The sequence below is a fragment of the Eriocheir sinensis genome, chromosome 4, assembly GCF_024679095.1.
Source record: "Eriocheir sinensis breed Jianghai 21 chromosome 4, ASM2467909v1, whole genome shotgun sequence".
Classification (NCBI taxonomy): Eukaryota; Metazoa; Arthropoda; class Malacostraca; order Decapoda; family Varunidae; genus Eriocheir; species Eriocheir sinensis.
The window spans coordinates 1,988,423-2,014,773 of NC_066512.1; the positions used below are offsets into that span (position 1 = coordinate 1,988,423).

Genomic DNA, 26,351 nt, shown 5'->3' on the forward strand with positions numbered 1-26,351 from the left:
AGGTAGATCATATGAACCCTTGCAACTGCAATTGCATCGCCGTGTCAGGGGTTGATTTCACAAATGACTTACGAATTCGGAAGTCTCACCTACTTTTTCGTAAGGTCGGGCCGATCTACAAAGCACAACGATGCCCTCTGGTTTTTGTACCTCTCTTCGTAGGTTAAGTGAGGGATGGGGATACCCGGAAGCCTTTCGAGTCTCCCAGATTGAAGGGAAATGCGGTATAATTTGCATTTTACCGCAAGTAAAATAGGAAAACGTGTCTAAGGCACTCTATCCAATACAGTGAGATTTTAGCAGAGGATAGGTTTGTTTACTGAATTCCGTGTGGGGTGCCGTAACAAAGGGAAAATTTCCCGAAGCATACACCAACAATATAGTATAGGCGAGGGGGGGAGGAGTAATGGGAGCAATGGGAGGAGTAATGGGAGAGGACATCTAGCTCATAATATACCCAGGCAGCTTAGAAGTAATTATAGGGGAGTAACAGAGGACGGGCTAAGAATCTTCTAAACTAACAGCAGGAGCCTCAGAAACAAGATAGATTTACTAAGGGGTGAAGCTTGTACAGAAAATTTTGACATAATAGCGACCACTGAGACATGAATAGACACTGCCAAAAGAAATTCTAGATCAGAATTTGAAATAACGGGTTATCAGATGTTTCACAAAGACAGAAGGGGCAGAAAGGGAGGTGGAGTTGCGCTATATGTTAAAAACTCACTTAAATGTTTAGTTAACAATTCAGTCAAAACTAACATGGATTCAGAATCAGTTTGGGTGGACGTTTACAAAGGGAAAGAAAAACTAACTCTAGGAGTTCTGTACAGGCCACCCAACCTTAACAGGCAGGACACGAGTATATTACTACAGGAGATTGGCAGGGCGAGTAGGAGTAGAAATGTCTGGGTAATGGGTGACTTTAATTATAGGAATATAGACTGGGAAAACCTAGTGGGTGACCTGGAAGCCGAGGATTTTCTTGAAGTTATACAAGATAATTTCCTTAATTAAGCAGGTAGTTACTGAGCCTACCAGAGGAGATAACATATAAGACTTAGTCCTAACCAATAATGGGAACTTGCTACGTGAGTTGGAGGTGGGCGGAGAGTTAGGAAATAGTGACCACAGAACGGTTCGTTTTATCTTAGACTGGGGGGTAACCCGCGAACCAAACCCAGTGTTAGTGCCAGATTTTAGAAGAGCAAATTACGAGGGGCTTCGAAGACATCTTGAAGGGGTAAACTGGAATAATTTAGGGATTCATGAGGGCCAGAACTGCGGATTGGAGAGCCAGGAGAACCAGGTAGAAATGTCTTATAATAATTTAGTTAGAGTAATAGTAGAGGGGCAAAGACAGCATATACCACAGCGAACACTTAGAAAAGAAATCAATGACCCTAAGTGGATGACTCGTGGACTAAAACACGAGATAGGGTTAAAGAAGGGAATTTATCAGAAAATAAAGAATGGTGAGACACATCTCAGGGGCCGGTATGTCGAACTATCTAGATTAGTTAAGAAAAACACCAGGATAGCAAAAAAGGAATTATGAGATCAAAGTAGCAAATGAGGCGAAAAGTAATCCTAAGGGCTTCTTTCAGATGTATAGAACAAAAACACGGGAGAAAATTGGACCGCTGAAAACAAACACAGGGGAGCTAGTAGAAAATTACGAAAATATGAGCACATTGTTGTACGACTACTTCCTTTCAGTATTCACACAGGAGGATCGAACGACTATACCGGAAAGGATTCAGGTGTACGAGGGCGGGGATGGCGATAAATTGAGGGATATAATCATTATCAAGCAAGTAGTTCAGGATGAGATAGATAAGCTTGAGAAGAACAAGTCGCCAGGTCCTGACGGGATATTTCCGAGGATATTAAAGGAATTAGGTGATGTACTCAGTGACCCACTAACCGACATCTTTAAGATGTCGGTAAATACTGGCTATGTGCCGAACCTATGGAAAGTAGCTAATGTGACGCCGATTTTCAAAAAGGGGGACAGGTCAGTTGCTTCAAACTATCGCCCAATTAGCTTAACACAGAATGATTGTTGTAGAAGGGAACAGGTAATTGTTATCTAAGAAGAGGGGATAGGTGTTTTGGAGACAATATCGAGTTGACAGGTGGAGAAATTGAGTTTTTGAAACTAAAGGACGTCAAATTCTTGTCCCATTCAAGAATGATAACAATATCTAAGATTAAGCGTTCTGTAGCATTCAGCCTCGTCTTGTAATTCCTGTTGTGAGGGCCTTCTGTCTAAAAGATGTTGAGTAATGCAGAGTTGAGTCATAAGTGTTGAACTGGATATGATAGTTGTTTTGGAAATATCATTAATGAACAAGAGAAGGAGAGTGGGAGGTAAAAAAAAAAAAAATAAAAAAAAAACAAAAAAAAGAGTCCTGCGGGACACCACTGTTGTGGTTTAGGTTTAGGGGAAGAACAGTGACCGTCAACAACAGTCGAGTTAAATCGATCGGAAAGGAAACTGGATGTAAAAATATAAAGGGATAGAATCCGTAGAAGTGTAATTTAGGAAGCAAAGATTCGTGCCGGACTCTGTCAAAGGCTTTCATAATTTTTATTATTATTGTTATTATTATCATCCCTATTATCATTACAATTATTATTATTATTATTATTATTATTATTATTATTATTATTATTATTATTATTATTATCATTATTATTATTATTGTTATTATTTTTATTATTGCTATTATTGTTATTTTTATTATCATTATCATAATTACCATTAGTAGTAGTTGTTTTTTATCAATCATTATTTTGAAATGTTGCTTTCTCTGTTGTGCTATTTGTCACTGTTTTCGTTGTTGTTGATCAGCTTACCTTCGTCGCCTTCCCCCATAGGCTCTGGAGAAAGTTGTGTACTAGAATATTCATCTCCCCTAAGGATTTAGGGTTACGCGGGGCACCTCCTCCTTCTGCCATTGCAGCACTGCGGGACACTCACTTCTCAATCCATCGATGAACGGGTCATGATAATCGGTGTGACCTGTAAATTGATACAAATAACAGTTACAAGCAAACTATAACCTTTACTTTTGGCGGTATCCTGCTCTCCTGAAAGGCTGCTGTAACTGCCTTCACCAATAGGACAGACTCTAACTATTAGGGTCGTATTCTCAAACATTATAGGGGTTTCTCACTCACATGTAGCAAGGCTTTCGTAGAAGCTGTGAGTATTTTCATGGGTAATTTTATGAGCTCAGTGATAGTTTGACAAGGCTTCTGCAACGTGAGAACCCGACTTATCTCTTCTGTGGCCTTTACTAAAAGATGTGAGAGCTGAAAGCATCTAAAGATATGGGCTTTAAACTCTGCGCGGCCAAGCAAAGAAGATCTCACTTAAATGTGTCGTCACTGACATCTGTCCATACGATCAATCAATATAGAATAAAATATGAAGTTATTACACACACACACACACACACACACACACACACACACACACACAAACACCCACCCACCCAGACACCCTCACACACACCCACACACACACACACACATACACATACACCCCCCCACACGCACCCCCCCCCCCCCACACACACACACACATACATTAATATATGTCAAGAGAATAACCCTGAGTTTCCTGTGACACTTTCCCGTTTAAGAATATCTTTCTTCCGCTCCATGCTTAGTACGGAGGATAGGCGTCCGCGGCCAAATACATTTGTGTAGGGACTAGCTGCAAGGTTCACCGTCTGTCACTTGTGAAAACGTTCAAAGGTGGGTTCCACAGAGCACTTACTATTTCGGAAGTCCCGCTTCTGCGAGCTATTGATAATGATATGGACTTACTCCTCGGCTCATTAGTCATCTGTAACACCGGGGTAAGTTTGGACGCCGTCGTTTGTTTGAGTGTAAAAAATCCCAGAATATTTTATCACCAGCTGATCTATTGGTAAGGGTCTGATAAAATCGTGTTTGTAGGAATACTGTGACTCAAAATTTCATGTGTTATTGCATGATTCTTTGGTGTTACTCTGTGAATGAGTCTGACTACTGAAACATTTTTCTGCACCACCATTGTTCCGCTGAGATTGTCGTTAACATTTTCATTGCCCTTGGGGCAAAACGGCCAACTTAACAATACTAATTATTTTTTGCTGCTAATTAAGTCACAACTTCACTGAACAAAGATAAGGACAAAGTGTTCTCTGTTTCTTTTATATGAATATTAATTTTATGCTCAGGAAGGTAATATCACTTTTCATTTGTGAGTTCATGCTGTTTATGCTATTGAGCCAAAGAACAATTATTTTTGTAATGCAATAAGAATTTTATGTTCAGAAAGGTAATTTACACTTTCACTTGTGAGTACTTTCATGAGAGTTCATTGGCGTTCATGCTATTGAGCCACAGATTATTTATTTTTGTAATGGAATAAGAACTTTGTGTTTGGGAAGGTAATATCACTTTTCATTTGTGAGTAGTTTTTAAGAATTCATTGTTGTTCATGATATTGAGCCTATGAGCAATTATTTTCTAATGGAACAAGAACTAGATTATTTTAGTTTTATGTTAAGTAATCTTTCTAGTGTGATTCTCTATCAAAACGTATGTTTTGGCATGTTACCAAAAATTTCCATATGAGGGCCATTTTGCCCCACCCATCGTACAAAATGGCCAACCTGTGGCTTTTTTTTTCAATTTTCATGAGTAAAGGATCTAAAGTAGTTCTTCCAAAGAGAGTTCATTTTGTTTAATGATGAATAAAGATAGCAAAACCACCAACTGTCTCTGAATATATAGTACAAAATTTCTGCAAAATCTGGAGTGAAACCTTAAGGATGCCGTTTTGCCCCACCTTCCCCTACCTCTCAAGAAAGTCTACCGGCGCTATGGGAAGAGAAGAATTGCATACGATAGCATGAAATTGGGAAATACAGATGGGTAAACACACACACACACCATTCACGACCTCACCGCCTGCCCTCAGTAACCCCAGCAGCCTCAGCCTGCATCCTGTCCCTTCCCTTAGCAAATAGAGACACACCGCAGATCACTGTCTGACTTTCATTTTCTCTCTCTTTGGGTAAAGATTTTGACGCTGGCCCAATGGAAACTTTGGAATCGAATGCGTGTGGGGTGGGCAGCAAAAAATAAAATAATAAATAAATGAAAATAAATAAATATTTAAAAAAATGCTTGGTGACTGTGACACATGCTGTACCATATGTGTATGACAATTTACTTAATCACTTCATTTACGTGTCAATAGGATCGAAGAACATGGAATGTGAGTCGGTTGAAAGCGGGGTAATGTTACAGAGAAAGTTCTTATAAACAGGAATCTGATATCAAATAATAAATACCGTTGAAACTAATTAGGTAAAAAATACTTACATTTAATTGCAAGAAGGCATTGCACGTACCGGAGGGACACGCTCTCTCTCTCTCTCTCTCTCTCTCTCTCTCTCTCTCTCTCTCTCTCTGTGTGTGTGTGTGTGTGTGTGTGTGTGTGTGTGTGTGTGTGTGTGTGTAATAATAATAATAATAATAATAATAATAATAATAATAATAATAATAATAATAATAAACGGTTTATTCATATGGTGTGCAGCCAGAGGCTGAAAATTTATATCTTAAAAATAAGTGCATAAGTGTACATAAAATATAAATATAAAGTATAATATAAATTAATCTAATATAAATATGAATATAAATTCTCTCATATAGTTCCTTATTGTTAATCAAATTTACAGTGGTAGGGATGGGGCTCTTCCTGTACCTTTCCGTCCTTGCACGGATAGGTATCAGTAGTTTGCTGTGTCTGACGGCATGGCAAGAGGGGGGCGCAGTGTCTGGGAGCAGGTCACTGTGGCGCGGGTGATTTAGTAGTTGCACCGCAATCTTTTGGAGGAGGTGCTGGTAGCGGTCTTGAAATGTGGGCAGTGCAGGGCGTCGAGGGCCTCGTCATAGGTGGAGTAAGACGGGTCCAGGGTAAGACTACACGCACGCTTCTGAACCCTCTCAAGCTTGCGGCGCTGGGTGGTGTTGAGGGATGGAAACCAGGCTGGGGAGGCGTAAGTGAGCTTGGGGAGGATGAAGGTGTTATAGACTCCCACCAGCTCACGCGTGGGAGTCCTCAGTGACTTCAGTTGCTTCTGAAGGTAGAGTTGTTAGGAGGTTGAAGCGGTGGTGCGGCTGACATGCTCCTTCCAGGTCAAGCGGTTGTCAATGGTGACGCCGAGAAGCTTGGTTGTCTCAACCAAGATCAACAGAATATAACAGGTCTTTTCAACCTCGTACCAGATTTCTCCTCTTCTGCGCAATGACGTCACCTGCAGCCCCCCAGACTACTTCCACTAAATCGGTGTAAAACCTAGTGAATACCTACCCACCAGTCCTCACCTGACCACATGTGTAGACGCATCCTGTGTGCTCCATTCTCTTTGATTTCGATGGGTGACTTTAGTATTTAGGATTAAGGAACTGAAGCAGTCACAGAATTAATGGGCAGCTACGGGTAAGAAAAGACTGGGTAGAAGAGGTTAAGGTGTTACAGAGGGTGTCAGGGTGGGCAGGAGAACTGTTCAATAGAGGATGATTGCGGCGAGTAAGAATATATCCAGAAATACTTGGATAAGAGGGTTCATTACACACACACACACACACCCACCCACACACACACTCTAGATATATATATATATATATATATATATATATATATATATATATATATATATATATATATATATATATATATATATATATATACATCTATATATATATATATATATATATATATATATATATATATATATATATATATATATATATATATATATATATAGAGAGAGAGAGAGAGAGAGAGAGAGAGAGAGAGTGAGTGACTGTGAGTGAGTGAGTGTGATAGTGTGAGTGTGAGTGAGTGAGTGTCAGAGTGTGAATGTGAAAGTGTGAGTGTTTTTTTTTTTTTTTTTACAGCTGAGACAGTTCAAGGGCGTAAAGAAAAATATAAAAAAAAACCCGCTACTCACTGCTCCTGAATAGAGGTCAAAGGAGTGTCCAAAAAGAAAGGTCAGTTTCGGGACTAGAGGTGTCCTGATACCCTCCTCTTGAAAGAGTTCAAGTCGTAGGCAGGAGGAAATACAGATGAAGGAAGATTGTTCCAGAGTTTACCAGCGTGAGGGATGAAAGAGTGAAGATGCTGGTTGACTCTTTGGACAGTATAGGGATGAGCATGAGTAGAAAGTCGTGTGCAGCGGGGCCGCGGGAGGGGGGGAGGCATGCAGTTAGCAAGTTCAGAAGAGCAGTCAGCATGAAAATATCGATAGAAGGTAGAAAGAGAGGCAACATGGCGGCGGAAATGCGAGGTAGAAGACTATCAGTATGAGGAGGAGAGCTGATGAGACGAAGAGCCTTTGACTCCACTCTATCAAGGAGAGCTGTGTGAGTGGAGCCCCCCCACACATGAGATGCATACTCCATACGAGGGCGGACAAGGCCCCTGTAAATGGATAGCAACTATGCGGGGGAGAAGAACTGGCGGAGACGGTACAGAACGCCCAGCCTCGTGGAAGCTGATTTAGTAAGAGATGAGATATGAAGTTTCCAGTTGAGATTTTGAGTTAAGGATAGACCGAGGATGTTTAGTGTTGAAGAAGGTGATAGCTGATTGTTGTCAAAGAATAGGGGATAGTTGTTTGGAAGATTGTGTCGAGTGGATAGGTGGAGAAACCGTGTTTTTATGCGTTGAAGGACACCAGGTTCCTCTTGCCCCAGTCGGAAATAATAGTAAGGTCTGAAAATGCCAAAACCTTGCATTCTCTAACTCTTCCCGTGACTTCTGGCATCTAGCCAAAAACATCTCCAACTTCACTTCTTCATTTTTCCCTCCACTCCTCAGTCCTGACGGCAACACTGCCTATCTCTAAGGCTGAACTCTTCTTTCAAACTTTTTTCTAAAAACTCCACTTTGGACGATTCCGGGCATATTCCTCCTACTCACCCCCCCTCTGACTATTTTATGCTTGTTATAAAGATTCTTCAAAATGATGTTTTATATGCCCTCTCTGGCCTCAATCCTCAGAAGGCTTATGGACCTGAAGGAGTGCCTCCTATTGTCCTTAAAAACTGTGCCTCCGTGCTGTCACCCTGCCTGGTCAAACTCTTTAGACTCTGCCTGTCAACATCTACCTTTCCTTCCTGCTGGAAGTATGCCTTCATACAGCCTGTGCCTAAGAAGGGTGACCGTTCCAATCCCTCAAACTACCGTCCTATAGCTTTACTTTCTTGTCATCTAAAGCTTTTGAATCAATCCTGAACCGGAAGATTCAAAAGCACCTTTCCATTTCTGATCTTCTATCTGATCGCCAGTATGGGCTCCGCAAGGGGCGTTCTACTGGTGATCTCCTTGCCTTCCTAACTGACTCTTGGTCATCCTATCTTAGCCGTTTCGGTGAAACCTTTGCTATTACGCTGGACATATCAAAAGCTTTTGATAGGGTCTGGCACAAATCTTTGCTTTCCAAACTACCGTCCTACGGTTTCTATCCTTCTCTCTGTACCTTTATCTCCAGTTTCCTTTCTGGCCGTTCTATTTCTGCTGTGGCAGACGGTCACTGTTCTTCCCCTAAACCTATTAACAGTGGTGTCCCACAGGGTTCTGTCCTATCTCCCACTCTCTTTCTGTTGTTCATTGATGATCTTCTTTCCAAAACGAGCTTTCCTATCCATTCTTACGCCGATGACTCCACTCTGCATTACTCAACTTCTTTTAATAGATGACCCACCCTTCAGGAACTTAACGATTCAAGGGTGGAGGGAACAGAACGCTTAGCCTCAGACCTTACTATTATTTCCGACTGGGGCAAGAGGAACCTGGTGTCCTTCAACGCCTAAAAACACAGTTTCTCCACCTACCCACTCGACGCAATCTTTCAAACAACTATCCCCTATTCTTTGACAACAATCAGCTATCACCTTCTTCAACATTAAACATCCTCGGTCTATCCTTAACTCAAAATCTCCACTGAAAACTTCATATCTCATCTCTTACTAAATCAGCTTCCTCGAGGCTGGGCGTTCTGTACCGTCTCCGCCAGTTCTTCTCCCCCGCATAGTTGCTATCCATTTACAGGGGCCTTGTCCGCCCTCGTATGGAGTATGCATCTCATGTGTGGGGGGGCTCCACTCACACAGCTCTCCTTGATAGAGTGGAGTCAAAGGCTCTTCGTCTCATCAGCTCTCCTCCTCATACTGATAGTCTTCTACCTCGCATTTCCGCCGCCATGTTGGCTCTCTTTCTATCTTCTATCGATATGTTCATGCTGACTGCTCTTCTGAACTTGCTAACTGCATGCCTCCCCCCCTCCCGGGGCCCCGCTACACACGACTTTCTACTCATGCTCATCCCTATACTGTCCAAATCCTTATGCAAGAGTCAACCAGCATCTTCACTCTTTCATCCCTCACGCTGGTAAACTCTGGAACAATCTTCCTTCATCTGTATTTCCTCCTGCCTACGACTTGAACTCTTTCAAGAGGAGGGTATCCTCCCGAAGTTGATCTCTTTCGGCCACCTCTTTTGATTTTTTTTTAGAGCAGCGAGTAACGGGCTTTTTTGGTTGTCCTTTCTTTTGTGTGCCACTTGAGCTGTCTCCTTTGTCGTAAAGAAAAATTTGGTTTCGTTAAAGTCTAGCACAACTCTTTGCTTTCTAAACTCCCTCCTATCAAATCCTTCTCTCAGCTGAATCTTTTTTCCAGTTTCCTCGGCTGTTCTATCTCTGATGTCTGGACGAAGTAATATTCTAAAGTCCATCTGCGTGATGTCCTCAGAGAGGAAGAGGATATTCATCAAGTGAAATCTTCGGAGGAAAGAAGGCACTCATATGGAAGACACACTTTGCATTATGTGCAACCCAAGGATGGAAGAGGAGAACAAGAGGAATTACAAGAAAGAGACGGGAGGCTGCATCCTTTGAAGGAGGAGATGAATATGTATCTATTTCCGAAGGGGCATAAAAGGAACTCTCAATATAAAAAGTAAAATCAACATTAAAATCACAAACTTCCATCTCTCGACATAACTCTTCAAGGTCACGTATTACATCCATTCGACAACTCAGCTGTCACATTCTGTTTGGAAAAAATCATGATCTTTTTAAGAAAATAAATCTCTTTGATTTTAATAGCCTGTCTTTATTTTTATTAAATCAATTCCTCGAGTTTTATTCTAACATGATTTTTTTTTTCGTCTCCTTGTTTGTTTTCCCCACTGGTTGTATTTATATCCAGTCTTATGAAATTCGTGGCCTTGCTTCACTTTCTTTCTGATATGTTGATTCCTGTGTCGATAACATGGCTCCATAATAACTCGTTAGTTTTTCAAATTGCGAACAGATGTTGATTCCAAAATATTGTGAAAAAACAGGTGCAGTAACTCGTTGAATGTTATGCACTTTGTTTCAAAATGTTGATTCCTTTGTCGATAAAACATCTTAATCCATGGAGTCTTAAAATATATGATAAAATGTTGATTCCTTTTGATAAAACATAACATAATAAATCGTTATCCTTTCTCTGTTTATGAAGCAGTTCCTTTGTCGATACATCTGACAATAGCTCGTTATCCTTACTTCGTTCCCAGAAAGTTATTGGAATGTCCTTTATCGACAAAACATTAACATGGATAGTAACAATGTTTCCTTTCTTTGTTTCATTGCAACAACATTCATTGTTGTTTTTTTTTTTTTATCCAATTAACTCGTTTTGGACTTCACTTCTTTGTTCGCAATTCTGATTCCTGAGGTCGCCCAACTCATCGTTCTGGCGCAGGCCTTGTTTTCCAAACGTGGCGAAACAAACAATGTTTGCATTGGCTCATGCTGCAACCTCTGGAGCTCATCCTTTCTTCGTTCTAGAATCTAGAGTCCGGGTTGTTAGTAAAATTACGACATCGCAACAACTCATGTTTCCTTCCTTTAAGGTCAATATCACCCAGGAAATCGTCAGGTGGCACCACCCCGACAGTTAACTCGGGTCCTCCACCCAACATTCAAGCTGGGGTCAGCCCTTCAGCCAGACATTAAGTCAGCACTACCCCATTGTGGCATGAAGTACCGAAAGTGACATTCACGTTGAAAGATGTTGTGTTTTCTCTCTGGTGTTTTTCTGTATTTTCATGTATGGATTTTCTCTCTTCATTTTCATGGATTTCTGGGTGGTACAATATGGCTTTTCTTGGTGCCGTATCCTGTACAAACAGTCTCCTTCACAGAGAATATCCACAAGGCTAAGACACAAAGACTTAAGATTGTTGTTCGTTATACATGTTTGTTTTTGTATCAGTGCCTGGGTGACGACACTGCTTTGTGTACAGTCTGGGGTGTTATTTTTCTTTGCTTGTCGTGCAGTGAGTAAAGTGTTGTATGATATCTACAGGAGCCTCGAACTTGGGAGAATCTTGCCTCGAGTCTCCTTCTGATTTGGTGTTGGCGGCAATATACCACCAAAGGACCTTCATGCTGATTTTCCGCCAAGAGGTGCATTTTTTCCTTTTCTCATCTGCCTGCGACGTTATCTGTAAGTAAAGAAGCACGAATCAGACACAACGTATTATCCTATTTCTGATGTTCCATTTAGTTATTTCCTTATTTTGGCAGGCGACCTGTGAACTTGCCTGTCATTAGTTGTTCAAATACACTTGTGTGATGGCACATGTGTGCTGATACAGAATGAGTCTCCTTCACCCCAGAAGAACTAGTGTCCGTGGAGATAACAGCAATGGATTGGCACCCTACGCGAGTGGACACTCAGGGATAATACAGCAGCATGGACGCCCCGAGGAGCCAAGACGTACCAGAACCCCTGGGCAAGACGCTCGCCAGGGAGGTGCATTGGGCCCCTGACGCTCACCAGAAATCAAGATGGGGCTGGAAGGCAGCGAACTGCAGACAACGCAGAACAACTCAGCGTAAGGAAAATTAAAAAGGCATAGCATGGATTTGGCAAAGGCTGCGTTTGTCGAGTCTGAAGGATGGCATGTGACGTAGATACCGAGTGATCGCCTCGCATTCTTGCCCTCTTTGATAACTGATTTCTTCTTTGTTATGTAGAATAAAGAGATGCTATTTTCGGATTCTATCTTTCTTCTTTTTAATCAGTTGATATTGTTGTTCTATACCAATATCTATCTATCTATCTATCACACCCCACCCTTCCTCAGTACCGTGATCTGTTGATGCATGGGTCTATCCTCCTTCCCCTCTGCTCCTCCTCCTTCTACATTTCCTAAAGATTCCATCTCACCAATTTGTATTGCAGTTATTCTTATGCTCTGAACAATTTGCTTAACCACCTTTTTGCTTGATATAGTATTCTTCTAAGATTCCTTTCTCTCTACATGCAGTAACCTCTTGTTGGCCATTTATTACGTGCCTCATCGCTTGTTATTTTTTCGATCAATACTTTACATCTTCTCCCAACGTTAAATTTCATTGTTACTCCTTCGTTTAACATTCAAATCGATCTTAGATCCATTGTAAAGCTTCTTCTCGAGGTTCGCGTTCTTTTCTTTTCAATTTTTCTCGTCAGCATTTATACTTTCAGGGCCTTGTCCGCCCTCGTATATCATACTGTAAATAAAAAAAAAACAACGAGCATTCTCTCCGCATTACGTTCTTTTCAGTAATCTTCTGCCAGTTCATTAAATCTTCGTATTAGAACTCCTCCTCCTCTTCCTCCTATTTTGCAGAATACCAGACGACCAATTGTGAATCTCCTTTTAATCTCATTTCCGTGCTCCTTCTCCAGGCAATCGTTGGTAACCTTATCAAATGCCTTTTGCAATGATATAAATACCTCCTGTGGGCGACGGTTCTCTCTCTCTCTCTCTCTCTCTCTCTCTCTCGGAAAAATCAAGTCTCTCTCTCTCTCTCTCTCTCTCTCTCTCTCTCTCTCTCTCTCTCTCTCTCTCTCTCTGAACCAACTCGTCAAAAAAAGATACTTCTACCGACCTTGTTATGATAGACCATTAACACAAACAATCAATGTCAGGCTAATTGGTCACCGATAAAATGTTTCCTGCGATGAGACTTTTCCCCTTATTTGAAAATTGGTGAAAATGAAGTAAATTTTGCAAGTTTCAAACCCTCCGAGCCAGGAACTGCTTCCAGCTGAAAAGAAAACTAATATGATATGAGCTATCCTCTCATATTTTGATGTTTGATTTCTTTTAAGACGCCTAGAGCAATTTCAGCTTTTTAAAAATCACTTACTGTTTTTCAAGCTTTAATCATTTGTCAATTGTGCGTAAAATGTCATTAACACTGATAAAGCCCTTAACATCTTTAATAGCGGTCCTTCTAACACTCCGGCGGTTGAGAAAGAACAATTGTTTTCAGGTTCAAAAACGGATAAGAACAAATTATAGCCAAAAAGTAACATCGTACAATGCTGCCAGGCGGACGAGTAAACAGATTATTATTTCAGCATAGCTAAAATATGAGATTAAATATTAGAACTGTAAAAATATTCTTCAAGATTTTTCCTTCTTCGTTACATTAATGTCTTGGATAGGCGAATTCTGTCCAACTCTGTTTTGGACCTCACTTGAAATGATATGTATCTACCATGTATATGGCAGCCAACACTCTGCAAACCTATTTTAAACAATTATTCCTTTGGGTTTCTTCTTTAAAAGCTGAACAGTCTGTTACGATAGGGTACCACCATATATACCAGTACTAATGTGAAGGCATGCAAGATTTATCAATAAAACCGATGACGTTTGGTCTCAGAATTATTTAAATTGATAATTAGTGATGCTGCTACGTATATCGTGAGAAAGAAACATCATAACGTGATCTTTGTAAATTACAGGTTGAAGCTCAATTAGCGCTGTCGCCAATTTTTTGAGTGGACTCACAACTGAGAAGATCCTGCCTATCAAGAAGGTACTGTTTATAACGTAATCACTGGACATGGTTCCTATCTTGATAAGAAAACCAATGGATCTTGGTGGAGACATCTTTCCCTGCATGTGAGGGCTTTTTTTACATCAAAGGATGTTGGACTCAATAATAGTAGAAGAAATGTACCAGGGATAGCTGGTTAACGTAGGGTACAGACAGAGAGAACGTCGAAGAAATGAGGGGTAGGAGACAGAATGACAGACAGACAGACAGACAAAGAGAGGGGCAGATAGACAAAGAAAGATAGTAGTATGGTAGTATCACAAGTACTACTCGCCACTATCAATAAAATATGCCTTCTACCATCACAGTCATAATACTTGTCACCACTATTATTAATATTACTATCACCAGCATCACCACATCACCAATTCAGCATCATCAATTTTTTTCATAATAATTTCCCTGTTACTGCTGTATGATCGTCATCATTATTTTTTTTAACATTACCATCTTGCTATTACTTTCACCATCATTACTACCACTTCACTGTACTACTAGACTACTACTTTCCTATCAGCACAAGCCTACACCTACAGCGATTAACTTTCCAACAAATTAGCCTATTACTATGACACTGGTCACCATCACCACTAATCGCTATTACATCATTTCATCATGACATCATCCAATGAACTATCATCACCATCTCAGCTACTACAGTCATCATCATTCATCAGGGAACAGATTACTATACAATGTCTTTCTTACCTTTACAATAGAAAGTCAAGAGGAGGACTTTGCCGTATGACGGTCTAGGAAGCAATGAAATATGTCCCAGTCCACCAAACAGGGAAAAGTGGACGCGTCTGATTCTCGTATAATACGTAGGTTGTCCAGTAAGGGTTGCCATACTTCATCATATACAGTATTTACATATTTGCCACCATAGCAGTAAAACAAGGATTATCAGAATTTTAGTATGACTTACTTTTTTCATAATTACAATTAAATTACATTACTTTATAATGTAATTAATTATAATTACAATTACTTCATTAAGTTCTATCTCCAATTACAATTACATTTACAATACTTAATGTAATTAATTACATTTCAATTAAATTACAATAATTACAATTACTCCAACCCTGGTGGAGGTGGCGAGCGGAAGCAGAGTGTGACGCGTGTCTGGCTGGCAGGGGTTCAGCTGAATGCCCCTGTTCGTGAGCCGTGTGCGTGTCTGTCGTGCCTCTGTGTGCTGATTAACTGTTCTGTGCCTTGAGAGTTGCTGCACTGTGAGGAACCTGTCATTAAACTAGAAATTAGTGTTGAACGTGTATCCTTTGTGCCCTGCCTCGTTCCACCTCCCCTCGGTGTTCTGTGTCGGCCGCTGTGAGTGACTGGTGCCCATGTGGTTGTTCTAGGCCAATCTAGGGGATCACGCCGCCTGCCTGCCCGTGGATGGTGTGTGTGTAGGGGTTGGCGTAACAATATAATATTTGAGGGACCATAGCGCAGAAAGAGGAAGGGAGGGAAACATCTGTTAACTCTGGAGGTCCTGGGTTGAGTGAGGGCTTTGGAGTTATGTACTTCAGTTAATCAATGTATTGTCGCTGATACACGTATACTTAACATTGTCTAACATGACAAAATTATTTCTTCAGCTGCAGTAACAGAATATCGATCAGGTTAATTGGTATTATACTTTATTATACTTATATAAGGTGGTACTATGGACCAGGGCCCGTATCCTCGAGAGCTATTAACTTTTACTCTTAAAGTTACTATCAAAGTTAATAGTTTCAATTTATTAAGAGTAAAAGCTATCCTCGTCAACTTTGAGTGTAAGTATTAGCAAATCCTGGCTACTATTATCATCTTCTTCTTCTTCTTTATGGCGGGCTCGTTGCTAAGGACGCCTCCGTGCAAAACGTAAACATCCGACATGAATTAAGTAAATATTTCAAAAGAAAAATAAAGAAAACATGTATAAATGTACAACAAAAACATAATAAATGGCAAACACAAGAAAATATTGAGTTTTGTGGCAGATGGAAGCAGCCTCAAAGGCTGCTTTTACGCCGTCACTCGTCAATGCCCGTATCTCCCCTCCTGCGTCACGACTTGCTCTGCTGAAATTACCGCACCATAACCACGTCATCTGCCCCAATGGGCACATCTACGGGCCGGGGAACCAGCGCAGAAAAGGAGTAAGTTTAATTGGTCGCCAGATGAAACGGTCTTCTTACATCAAATTCATGAAAAAATACGTATAATCAGAGGGTGTTATGGGAAGAGTATCACCCCTGAGGATAAGAAGAGAGCGTGGACTGAAGTGGCAGAAGCTGTAACAAGGTTAGTAATCACATATTCATGGTTCAATTAGCTTACAAACTAACCTAACCTAATCAATTGGGTATATTTTGCATAATAACACAACCACTGACCTTCCAAACAGAACATAACTTTTTATTCTGTATCTGAATAGTTTCATTATGACCATTTCTCCCTCAACAACCTAACATAGCTAAACCTAACCATGCCAAACCTGCCCCGTCCTACCGAACACATCCTAACTTAACATGCCAAGTTTGTTGGGGGGGAAGAGGGGGATGGTATAGATAGTTTAGGCATATTTGCCCTTTTTTATTCTTTATTTATTTTTATTGGGGGGGGGGGGGGGGGGATGCTAGGCATGCCAGACTATGGACACTTTTACAAGTAATTTATTTAAATAAAATATGGGAATGGGTAGTTTTTTTGAGAATGGTAAATTAAGATTAAAATAGTATATTTATAGCATTGGTCAAACAGATTATGGTGATATAAAGTTAGATTGGAATGTACTCAAGATAATGAAATTAAGGTTAACGCTTTTATTTTTTTTTGTTACATACTCACATATTCATGATTCAAGTAACTTGCAAACTAACCTAACCTCGTCAAATGGGTATTGTTGTATACAAACACAACCACAGAGTTTCCAATCAGGACATACTTTTTCCTACTGCTCCATGTGAATAGCATCATCATGACCATTTCTGCTGCAACCCCCACTCCCTCAACAATCTAACATAACTAAACCAACTCCTGCTAAACCTGTCCTACCTAACACGTCCTAACCTAACATGGTAGGTCCCCAAGTTTGTTAGGGTGGAAAGGGGTTAGTATAAGAGTCAAGTCATATTTACCTGTTATTTTATTTATTCCTTATTTATATTTTTTTGGGGGGTGGGTGGGTTGGGCATGCCAGACTCTCAACACTTTTACAAGTAATTTATGTGAAGACTATATCGGAATAGGTAGATTTGATGAAAATGGTGAAGTAAGATTAAAATATTATTTTGATAGCATTGGTCAAACAGAATGGAATTAAGATTAATGCTTTGAATTTTTTGTACAGCTGTATTGTGTAATATCATCCTACTTAGAGAAAATCATTTTAGAAAAGTGGGTAATGAAAAGTAGTATTTATGGCCATGTTCATAAGAACTAAAAAGTTAATGTCTTATGATGCATGTAAATAAAATACCGGTACTGATTTAGCTTTCCATCACAGCATGTATTAAATGTTATTGGAGAAGGTATGGGAAATAAATAGCATGCCATAGTGAAACGATTAAGAAACTTGCTTCACATTTATACCCCTGACAGTGCCTTCCTGGAAGTGTACCGCGTACGCAGGATGACTGTGAGAGGCGTTGGTACAACGTACAACAAAAATCAAAGCCTCGCATTGCCAAGTGCAAGAATGAGCAGCGGTAGACTGGTCATTTTTTTTAGTTGTTATGACTTTAAATGTAAAACTTCTATTAGTTAGTTTTTTATGTGCTCACAGAATGCAGCTATACTGGCCACAATGCCTTTATTTCAGCTTAAAGTTAATAAGTTCATAGCAGTGAACTGCATATTTGATATAGATTTTTTTTTAATGTTCATCAGTCAATGGCTATCAATCTATCTAAATACCTTGGTTGTCTTCCACCAATGAAGGGTGGTAGCCAAGACAGGCACACACTTACTCACACACTCACACTCATGTACACCACTCATTCAGCTGCACAGCCCCTGAGGGAGTAAAAAAGGCCCTCACTGTATGGGGGATTAGCTGCACAGTTCAGACAGGGAACTTCCACACCAAGGCCTCACAGCATACACTGGTTTACCCCTGCCCCTTCATAACAATGACATTTCCCCCAGCACCTGAGTGACCCACACGTGTGGCACCACAGATACGCAGGCGCCTGCCTATATAACTATGACATTAACTGTGGTAGATAAACTGGTGTATGACATCATAGGCTGCCTGTCCTCATGTATTTGAAGGGGTACCAGAGCCATTCAGCATTGACATGATGTGCTAGGGATAGGACAGCAGCAACAGTCAAGCAGCAGTGAAATATTGACTGGCCTGTATGTTTTTGGCAAAAACTTTTATATTCTCATGAAAACAATTTATTAATCACTCTTAAATTCATATTCTTTGTAGATATACACTTTATCAGTGGAAAAAATACCATCAGCTGCTCCGGCAACAGCCACTGCTTCAACATCTGCTGGCCCTATGACACCAGCCACTGCTTCATCATCTGCTGGCCCAATGACACCTGCCACTACTTCATCATCTGCTGGCCCAATGACACCTGCCACTGCAAGGGATGACAATGAAGCTGCTCCATCACAGTCACCACCTACTTCATCGGAGTTAAGAGATGCCTTTCATAGGGCAGCAGTATAATTTTTTGATGCTGGGGCTGAATGTTACTGCCTCAAGCCTATGATTTTGTCACTTTTTTTTTATTACTGAGGAGGTTAGGGTGTAAGGGGTGAAAAATAATCTCTGCTGTTTTTCGACAGAAATGGTTAGCAAATTCATTCAAAGCACAAAATTTACCAGAAAAAAAAGTTGTGTGCCATTGTGAGTGGGTTCACTTGAGATTGGGCTCCAATACGCCTCCGTGGTCTAGTGGTCAGCATGCCTGGCTTCTACGCGGGCCCGGGTTCGAATCCCGGCCCGGGCAGTCGGCGTGCAGCTCACACAGCTGATCATCCTCCCTCTCGGGCTGGTCGATAAATGACTACCTGGGAAAACTGTGGTAACCCGGATGTCACACTGGCCCTGTGTCCCGGGGTAATGGGCTCCCTCCCACCACAGGCTCAAGGGCCAATGTTACGGAGATGAGCACCGAGGCCACGCGCTGCTACTGCATGCCCCAACTTTACCTTTACCTTTATTGGCTCGACTGACAGACATGGCTTTGTATGTCGAAGGTCACTGGTTCAATCCTCACAGACAGCACTCTCTAACTTGGATTTTTCCGAGTTCCCTAGAGCCTAGATTAATTTCTCGGTGTTAAATGAGGAGGTTTGCACCGGCACCCAGTCATGGGTGTTACAAGATACGTTGTTACAATCAGGGGCGTCATTTGGACTTCAAAAGTGGGAGGGACATTAGGGCAGACAGTTATATATATATATATATATATATATATATATATATATATATATATATATATATATATATATATATATATATATATATATATATATATATATATATATATATATATATATATATATATATATATATATATATATATATATATATATATATATATATATATTTACCATCATTAGCTTATAACACCTTTAGGCACCGATCATATTTGCATTTTATGTAGTCTGTGATGCAGGCAGGATATTCATTAGCACCTAATTAGACTCATGCTGCTCTCCAGTGCTCTCTGATGCACTCACAATCAAAGATGTAGTATACCTATATGGTAGCATTGAGTAATCTTAGGTCACTTGGTAAAGTGTTCACCTAAGTCCGACCCAAGCTGACAACATAAACCTAAGCGTGTTAGCAAGCTGAGTGCTTAGAATATTGGCATAATAATAAAAGATGCTGAAAACTGGATTCCACTACTTTATTGAATATATGAATAATTATATACTGAATTTGTGATGGAGCCAAGATAAAAAAAAGCTATGTTTTTCAGTGGTCATACCATGATCTCATGAAAATAAATAGGTTGACATATAATTAATTACTACGTATTTTGTTATTTTTATTATTATTATTATTTTTTTTTTTTACGTCGCTGCCTGTTGCGCCGGTAGGCATCTTCCCGGTGGGGCCTGATGGTCGGCCCAAGGCTTCTTCCAGGTGGGGCCTGATGGTCGGCCCAGCCCGTTCTGGCGCAGGCGAGTGTTTATAGTGGCATATCTTGCATTGGTTCGCCGCCTGCCCCCGGAACTCGTTCTTGATTCGCTTGGACGGCTTCCTCTAGAGTCCGGGTTGATGGGTGGTCTTCAGGACAGCATGTGGGTAGTTTTAAGCCACTCGGCGGTGACTGAAAAATCCGAGTGGTAGCGTGGGGATTCGACCCCGCGTCGTCCATCACGCGGTGAATGTGGGCCCAGTACGCTACCACCTACGCCACCGCCTACCCTATGACGACTATTGTACATTATTACCATAGCTTTGAATCCAATGATGAATATCTTCAAGCAAGACACAAATAGCAACAGATTGGTCACCAATTCACTCAGTAAACACAATACTCCAGAAAAGTATACACTGAATTCACAATAAAGTTGTTTTTCCACTTGGAACTTTGTAAACAGAAACCAATTAACCTCGTTTTACTTCACTTATAAGTCATGATGTTCGCGATGTGGTCACCTCGACCTTTCGTTCCTCCTCCCTCACACTGGCAGACGTCTCTAACAAGCTTTCTTACCACCATTATCTCAATACGAATAACCGGCAGGAGTAATTTGTTTTCTAACTTCATTTTAAAGCAACAATAATTATAAATCATATTCTAAATTACATTTTAATGCAATTTTAATGTCATCTTTTTCATTTGCATGTGTGTACCTTTCTGCTACAAATAAAAGTTTTTTTCCCATGTTTTGTTTTCCTTAACTCAAATATTTCACATTTTAATCAGTAACAAAGGCATCAAACACTAATTGTATGTTCAAGCTGGGTTTTTTTTCTGTTCACATAAACTACTTCGTTTTCCTTTGGTGCCATTATTTTCACATGGGTGCAGTCTATCACTCCCACAACACCGGCAAGTTGGTACAATTCTGCTTGCTTTTCATGGATCTCCACCCTATCAAGGGGAGACTGGATAAACCTCCCGACTACCTACGGGGCACTGAGGGCGGCCAGAGTTTCCGCAATCACCCTGCTTACACTACTCCGGCTTACCCCCAAACTCATCACTTGAACACTGCAGCATTTTTCCTGTAGCCAAGTATCTTTAAGTCAAAATCACTTTCAACCCCTGGGTGAGGGAATGCTCCCTTTGAACTGGATCTTGTAGCTCTCTTCTCACCAAATTAGTCACATACTCCATTCCTGCACGGTCTAATATGTATCTCTTGACAAGTTCACCATCGTTATACAGTTCCAAAGCGTCCTATCGAACTCTAAATTGCGGAGGCGGGCTGGGCGAGGAAGTCCGGCGGCCATGTTGACATGGGTCTGGGTCTGGGATTCACTGTTAACTTTACTATTAAGTGTTTAGAAGTCCTCGCCAGCACTCTCAAGTTAATACTAAATAATCGGTTCTGTAAACGTGCTTGCTATTCGCTGCAAGGCCAATGACGTCATCAACCAATCAGCGGCCTCGCTGACTTAGCGCGCCTCAACTACCATCTAAGGTTTGCTTCGTGAATTTGACGCTAACGTCAGTCGCTAAATCAATAGTGCGTAGTTATGTTAGTTCGTAGTTAGTAAGTATGTTTGTGGATTCCGCCCCTGGGCCCGGATCCACAAAGGCTTAGTTCGTAGTTTTGGGCCCTTAGTGCGTAGTTTTGAGAACATCGAGATTCACAAAGCTCGCGCGGCAATAACTACCAACTAATCGATGACGTCACGGGTTAGCGCGCGGATTCACAAACGTTTACCGCGCTCTGTGTGACGCTAAATTTGTTGTTAAATAACTACTGCCTCGGAGCTGACGGTAACGCTAACAATATTATCATATTTACGTATAAATGCTTATAAATCGCGTTTTTCAACTTGAAATATAACTTTGCGATTAGAGGAAGCCCATTTCTTTAAAAAATGATGAGACATACACCCTTTGAGAGGTATATGATAAGTGTGGGCGGTATGGCAACACCCGGCCGGGGGATTGCCAGACCTCCCTCCTCCTTCATCTTCCTACCTCCTCATCCATTCATCCATCCATCTCTAGAATTGTCCCTCCGTGGAGGGACCACGGACCTTTGTCGGGTGACAGCTAACCCATGAGTTGGGCTGCAGATATGGCAAGACAGTCTTAATTTTCCCTCGTTCCTTCCTTCCGTCCTTCATTCTGTCTGCCTCGATATCTGTCCCATATTTCTATTTGCTTTCTTCCTGCCTCAATCTCCTCCGTATCTTCTTTTTCTTCATCTTAAGCATGCTCGTAGGTAACAAGACATCGAACGGCAAAGTTACCTTGACGTAAATGTGCAGCATACAACAAAATAGTTGAATTCGTAGATTACGATTTAGTACAGTTTGCCTTAAAAGGAAGAAAAATGGGAAAAGAGAATGGGTTTCTTGAACCAGCAGCTGGAGGGGGCTCCTTAGGATTGGCTGACGATTCTGTAAACGTACTTACGATTCGCTGCAAGGCCAATGACGTCATCAACCAATCAGCGGCCTCGTTGACTTAGCGCGCCTCTAACTACCATCTAAGGTTTGCTTCGTGAATCTGACGCTAACGTCGGTAGCTAAATCAATAGTGCGTAGTTATGTTAGTTCGTAGTTATTGAGTATGTTTGTGAATTTGGGCTCTGGGCCCATACTTATAAAGCTAACACTTCATCTCAGGCTCGTCTTAAGAGCCCAAACCGGCCCTGTGGAGTCCTATATCCTGGGTGTTCATCTGAGACGCGGCGCGAGTAGCTAAAGTTGGTCCCAGGCAGGCATAAGTCCTGGGTCTTCGTCTGAGGCAGCGACCTTCAAATGTAAACATTGCCGGGTGTTGTCAGACAGCCAGCGTGCCTCATCAAATCGTTTTACATTCAAACGCTCACTATAGTCTTACAAAACCTTATTATTATGGATATGATGTACTTCTATTCAATACTTTCACCATTTTAAGGAATCTTACCCATTACCCATTTAGGGTAGGCGGTGGCGTAGGTGGTAGCGTACTGGGCCCACATTCACCGCGTGATGGACGACGCGGGTTCGAATCCCCACGCTACCACTCGGATTTTTCAGTCACCGCCGAGTGGCTTAAAACTACTCACATGCTGTCCTGAAGACCACCCATCAACCCGGACTCTAGAGGAAGCCGTCCAAGCGAATCAAGAACGAGTTCCGGGGGGCAGCATGAGCCAATGCAAGATGGCGCCACTATAAACACTCGCCTGCGCCAGAACGGGCTGGGCCGACCATCAGGCCCCACCTGGAAGAAGCCTTGGGCCGACCATCAGGCCCCACCAGGAAGATGCCTACCGGCGCAACAGGCAGCGACGTAAAAAAAAAAAATAATAATAATAATAATAATTTTCATATGAGATAACTGATCTCGCCGTTGTTGGCAACTTTACTTTCCCCACTACCCGTGGCGGCTGGAGCCCCAGCTAGGGTGCACACTCAGCTCTGAGACGAGACACAAGTCAAACGCCTGACTTCTTTATAAGTATGGGCCCTGGTTCCTAACAAGCTTTATTTATTTATTTATTTATTTTCTTGCCAGCCTATAGCGTCGGTAGACTTTCTTGAGGGGTCTGGATGGTAGTCGGGCCCAGCCCGTCATGGCGCAGGCAAGTGTTTTATAGTGGCGCCTCTTTTCTTGGCTCATGGTGCCCCCCGGAGCTCATTCTTGATTCACTTGGACGGTTTCCTCTAGAGTCCGGGTTGATTTGTGGTCTTCAGGACAGCACGTGGGTAGTCTTTAGCTTAATTTGGTGCTAGTTTTTAGTTTTCAATTTATTTATTATGTATTCCTTTGGGCATTATCATTAGGTAAAAAAAAATAATAATAATAATGAGCTAAGCACATAAGAAAATGAGTTGTGACCAGTAGTAGGCAATGATGACACTGGGGGACCTAAAATTTTGATGACACTGGGGGACCTAAAATTGTGACGCAATATTGATCGTGAAAATCTACGGGGTTGGCCTACCAGCTTCCACCCACCTGGCCGGCCAGCCAGCCAGCCAGCCTACCCCCCCCCTATCCCCCCTCCCCTATCCTCGCCCCGCGGGGGCCCCCTCCCCCCCTAACCCCCCTATTCCGCGCGCTCCGCTCCACGCCCCACGGGAACCGCACGCGCCGGGGGCGCCTCCCTCCAGCCGGGGGCGCTGTAGGAGGCGGGCGCCGCGCGCACGCGCCAAGGGGCGCGTCTCTCCCGCCGGGGGGCGCTGCAGGAGCTGGGGTCGGCTACTCGGGGCGCTACCCTCCTGCCGGGGTAGGGGCGCCACCCTCCTCCCGTCGCGGTCGGTCGGTTAGGGACGTCACCCACCTGCCGGGATAGGGGCGCCACCACCCTTTCGCGCTGCGCCGGGGGGCGCCACCCTCCTCCCGCCGCGGTTGGTTAGGGACGTCACCCTCCTGCCGGGGTTGGAGTGGGAGGGAGTTGTTTGGGCTGGCTGGCTGGTTTGGCTGGCATATTATTGATTACCTTTTCGATGAGGTCAGGACAGGATGTGTGTGTGTGTGTGTGTGTGTGTGTGTGTGTGTGTGGCGGCCAGGCTCAGGTCAGGTCACTCCACCACCACCTCCACCTCGCCAACGCGATGCCCACACCACCAGCAGCCCGGCCTCAGTCCTGAGCGAGGGGTGCTGGGAGAGACGTGCTATACTGCTATATATGTTTCTGCGTGATTGAAGTGGGTGAAAATACGCCACCGATTCGCCTCTGTGCATATATATATATATATATATATATATATATATATATATATATATATATATATATATATATATATATATATATATATATATGAGCTTTAAAAAAAATCAATAGTGAGGAGACCGATTCAGCCCACGCAGGGCATAAAAAAAACAAAAACGCGAGAGGTCTTAGAAATTCAGACACCGCATAGCGAGTCAAGCATTGTTTGTGGTGCATCAGTGATTCAGCTATACAAAGAAGGGGAATATGTGCGACATGCGAGTGATGATGACGAGATGGAGGAGAAGATGGATGATGTGTTAAACTATTTTTCTTGAGTGACGAAGAAGAGATGGAGGAGGAGGAAGAGATGGCTGGTTTATTGGGCGGCCTGGTGAACATTCTGAACTATATTACAAATGATGTTGGAAGCGGGGATGAGGACGTGTTGTTGAAAGTGTTGGACTGTATTACAAACAGCACCAGAGGAGATAAAGAGGAGATCCTCGTCAGCCAACGAGGGAGTGGTGGTGGCTGTCCCAGCATGAGTGATGAGGATGGTGGGTTTGTTGTTGGCGCGCATGCCTTTGTCTGAGACGGGGAGGAGAGTGAGGAGGAGGAAGAGGAGGGAGAGTGGGGGGAGGAGGAAAAGGAGGGAGAGTGGGGGGAGGAGGAGGAAAAGGAGGGAGAGTGGGGGGAGGAGGAGGGAGAGTGGGGGGAGAAGGAGGGTGAGGAGGAGGAAGAGCGCGGTGTCAATGTTGATGACGATGATGATGGTGATAATGATGATGATGATGATAATGATGATGATGATGATGATGGGGGGTTGGTGTTGGCACGCATACCTTTGTCAGAGACGGGGAGGAGGAGGAAGAGGAGGTAGACTGGGTGGAGGAGGAGGTAGAGGAGGGGGAGTGGGGGGAGGAGGTGGGTGAGGAGGAGGAAGAGGAGGAAGAGCGCTGAGACAATGTTGATGATGATGATGATGACGATGATAACAATTATGATGATGATGATGATCGGTTTGGTGTTGGTGCACATGTCCTTGCCAGGGAAAGGGAAGAGGAGGAAGTGGAGTAAGTGGAGGAGGAGGAGGAAATGGAGGAGGTGGAGGAGGAAATGGAGGAGGAGGAGGAGGAGGAAGCGGTGGAGGAGGAGGAGAAGGAGGAGGAAGTGGTGAAGGAGGAGGAGGAGTGGGAAATGGAGGAGGAGGAGGAGGAGGAGGAGGAGGAGGAGGAGGAAGTGGAGGAGCAGGAGGAGGAGGAAATGGAGGAAGTGGAGGAGGAAATGGAGGAGGAGGGAGCGGCGGAGGTGGAGGAGGAAGTGGAGGAGGAAATGGAGGAGGAGGGAGCGGCGGAGGTGGAGGAGGAAGTGGAGGAGGAAATGGCGGAGGAGAAGGAGGCGGTGGAGGAAATGGAAGAAGAGGAAGCGACGGAGGAGGAGGAGGAAATGGAGGAAGTAGGGGAGGAGGAGGTGGAGGTGGAGGAGGAGGAGGAGGAGGAGGACTGCCAGCAGCGCGGGGGTGGAGGTGGGTGTCCCGTTGGTGATGACAATGACATCCCCGCTGTTGATGAAGGTAATGTTGAC

General features: G+C 42.7%; 1 protein-coding gene across 4 annotated transcripts in view; it reads right to left on the reverse strand.

The window, feature by feature from the left end:
* The window catches only part of LOC127007948 (ankyrin-2-like), a 119,874-nt gene that overhangs the window by 75,108 nt on the left and 18,415 nt on the right, over positions 1-26,351 (reverse strand). The window contains exons 1-2 of one of the 4 annotated variants that reach the window (XM_050879512.1): positions 14,673-14,813; positions 2,863-3,028 (exon numbers count right to left, since the gene is read on the reverse strand). Coding sequence is in view for 3 of the 4 variants with exons in the window: in XM_050879506.1 (XP_050735463.1) it covers positions 2,863-2,964 (102 nt within the window). In the remaining variant the exon portion in view is untranslated. Of the gene's footprint in view, positions 1-2,862; positions 3,029-14,672; positions 14,814-26,351 lie in introns of those variants that run through there. The other 3 variants (XM_050879506.1, XM_050879492.1, XM_050879499.1) reach the window with 3 other exon arrangements.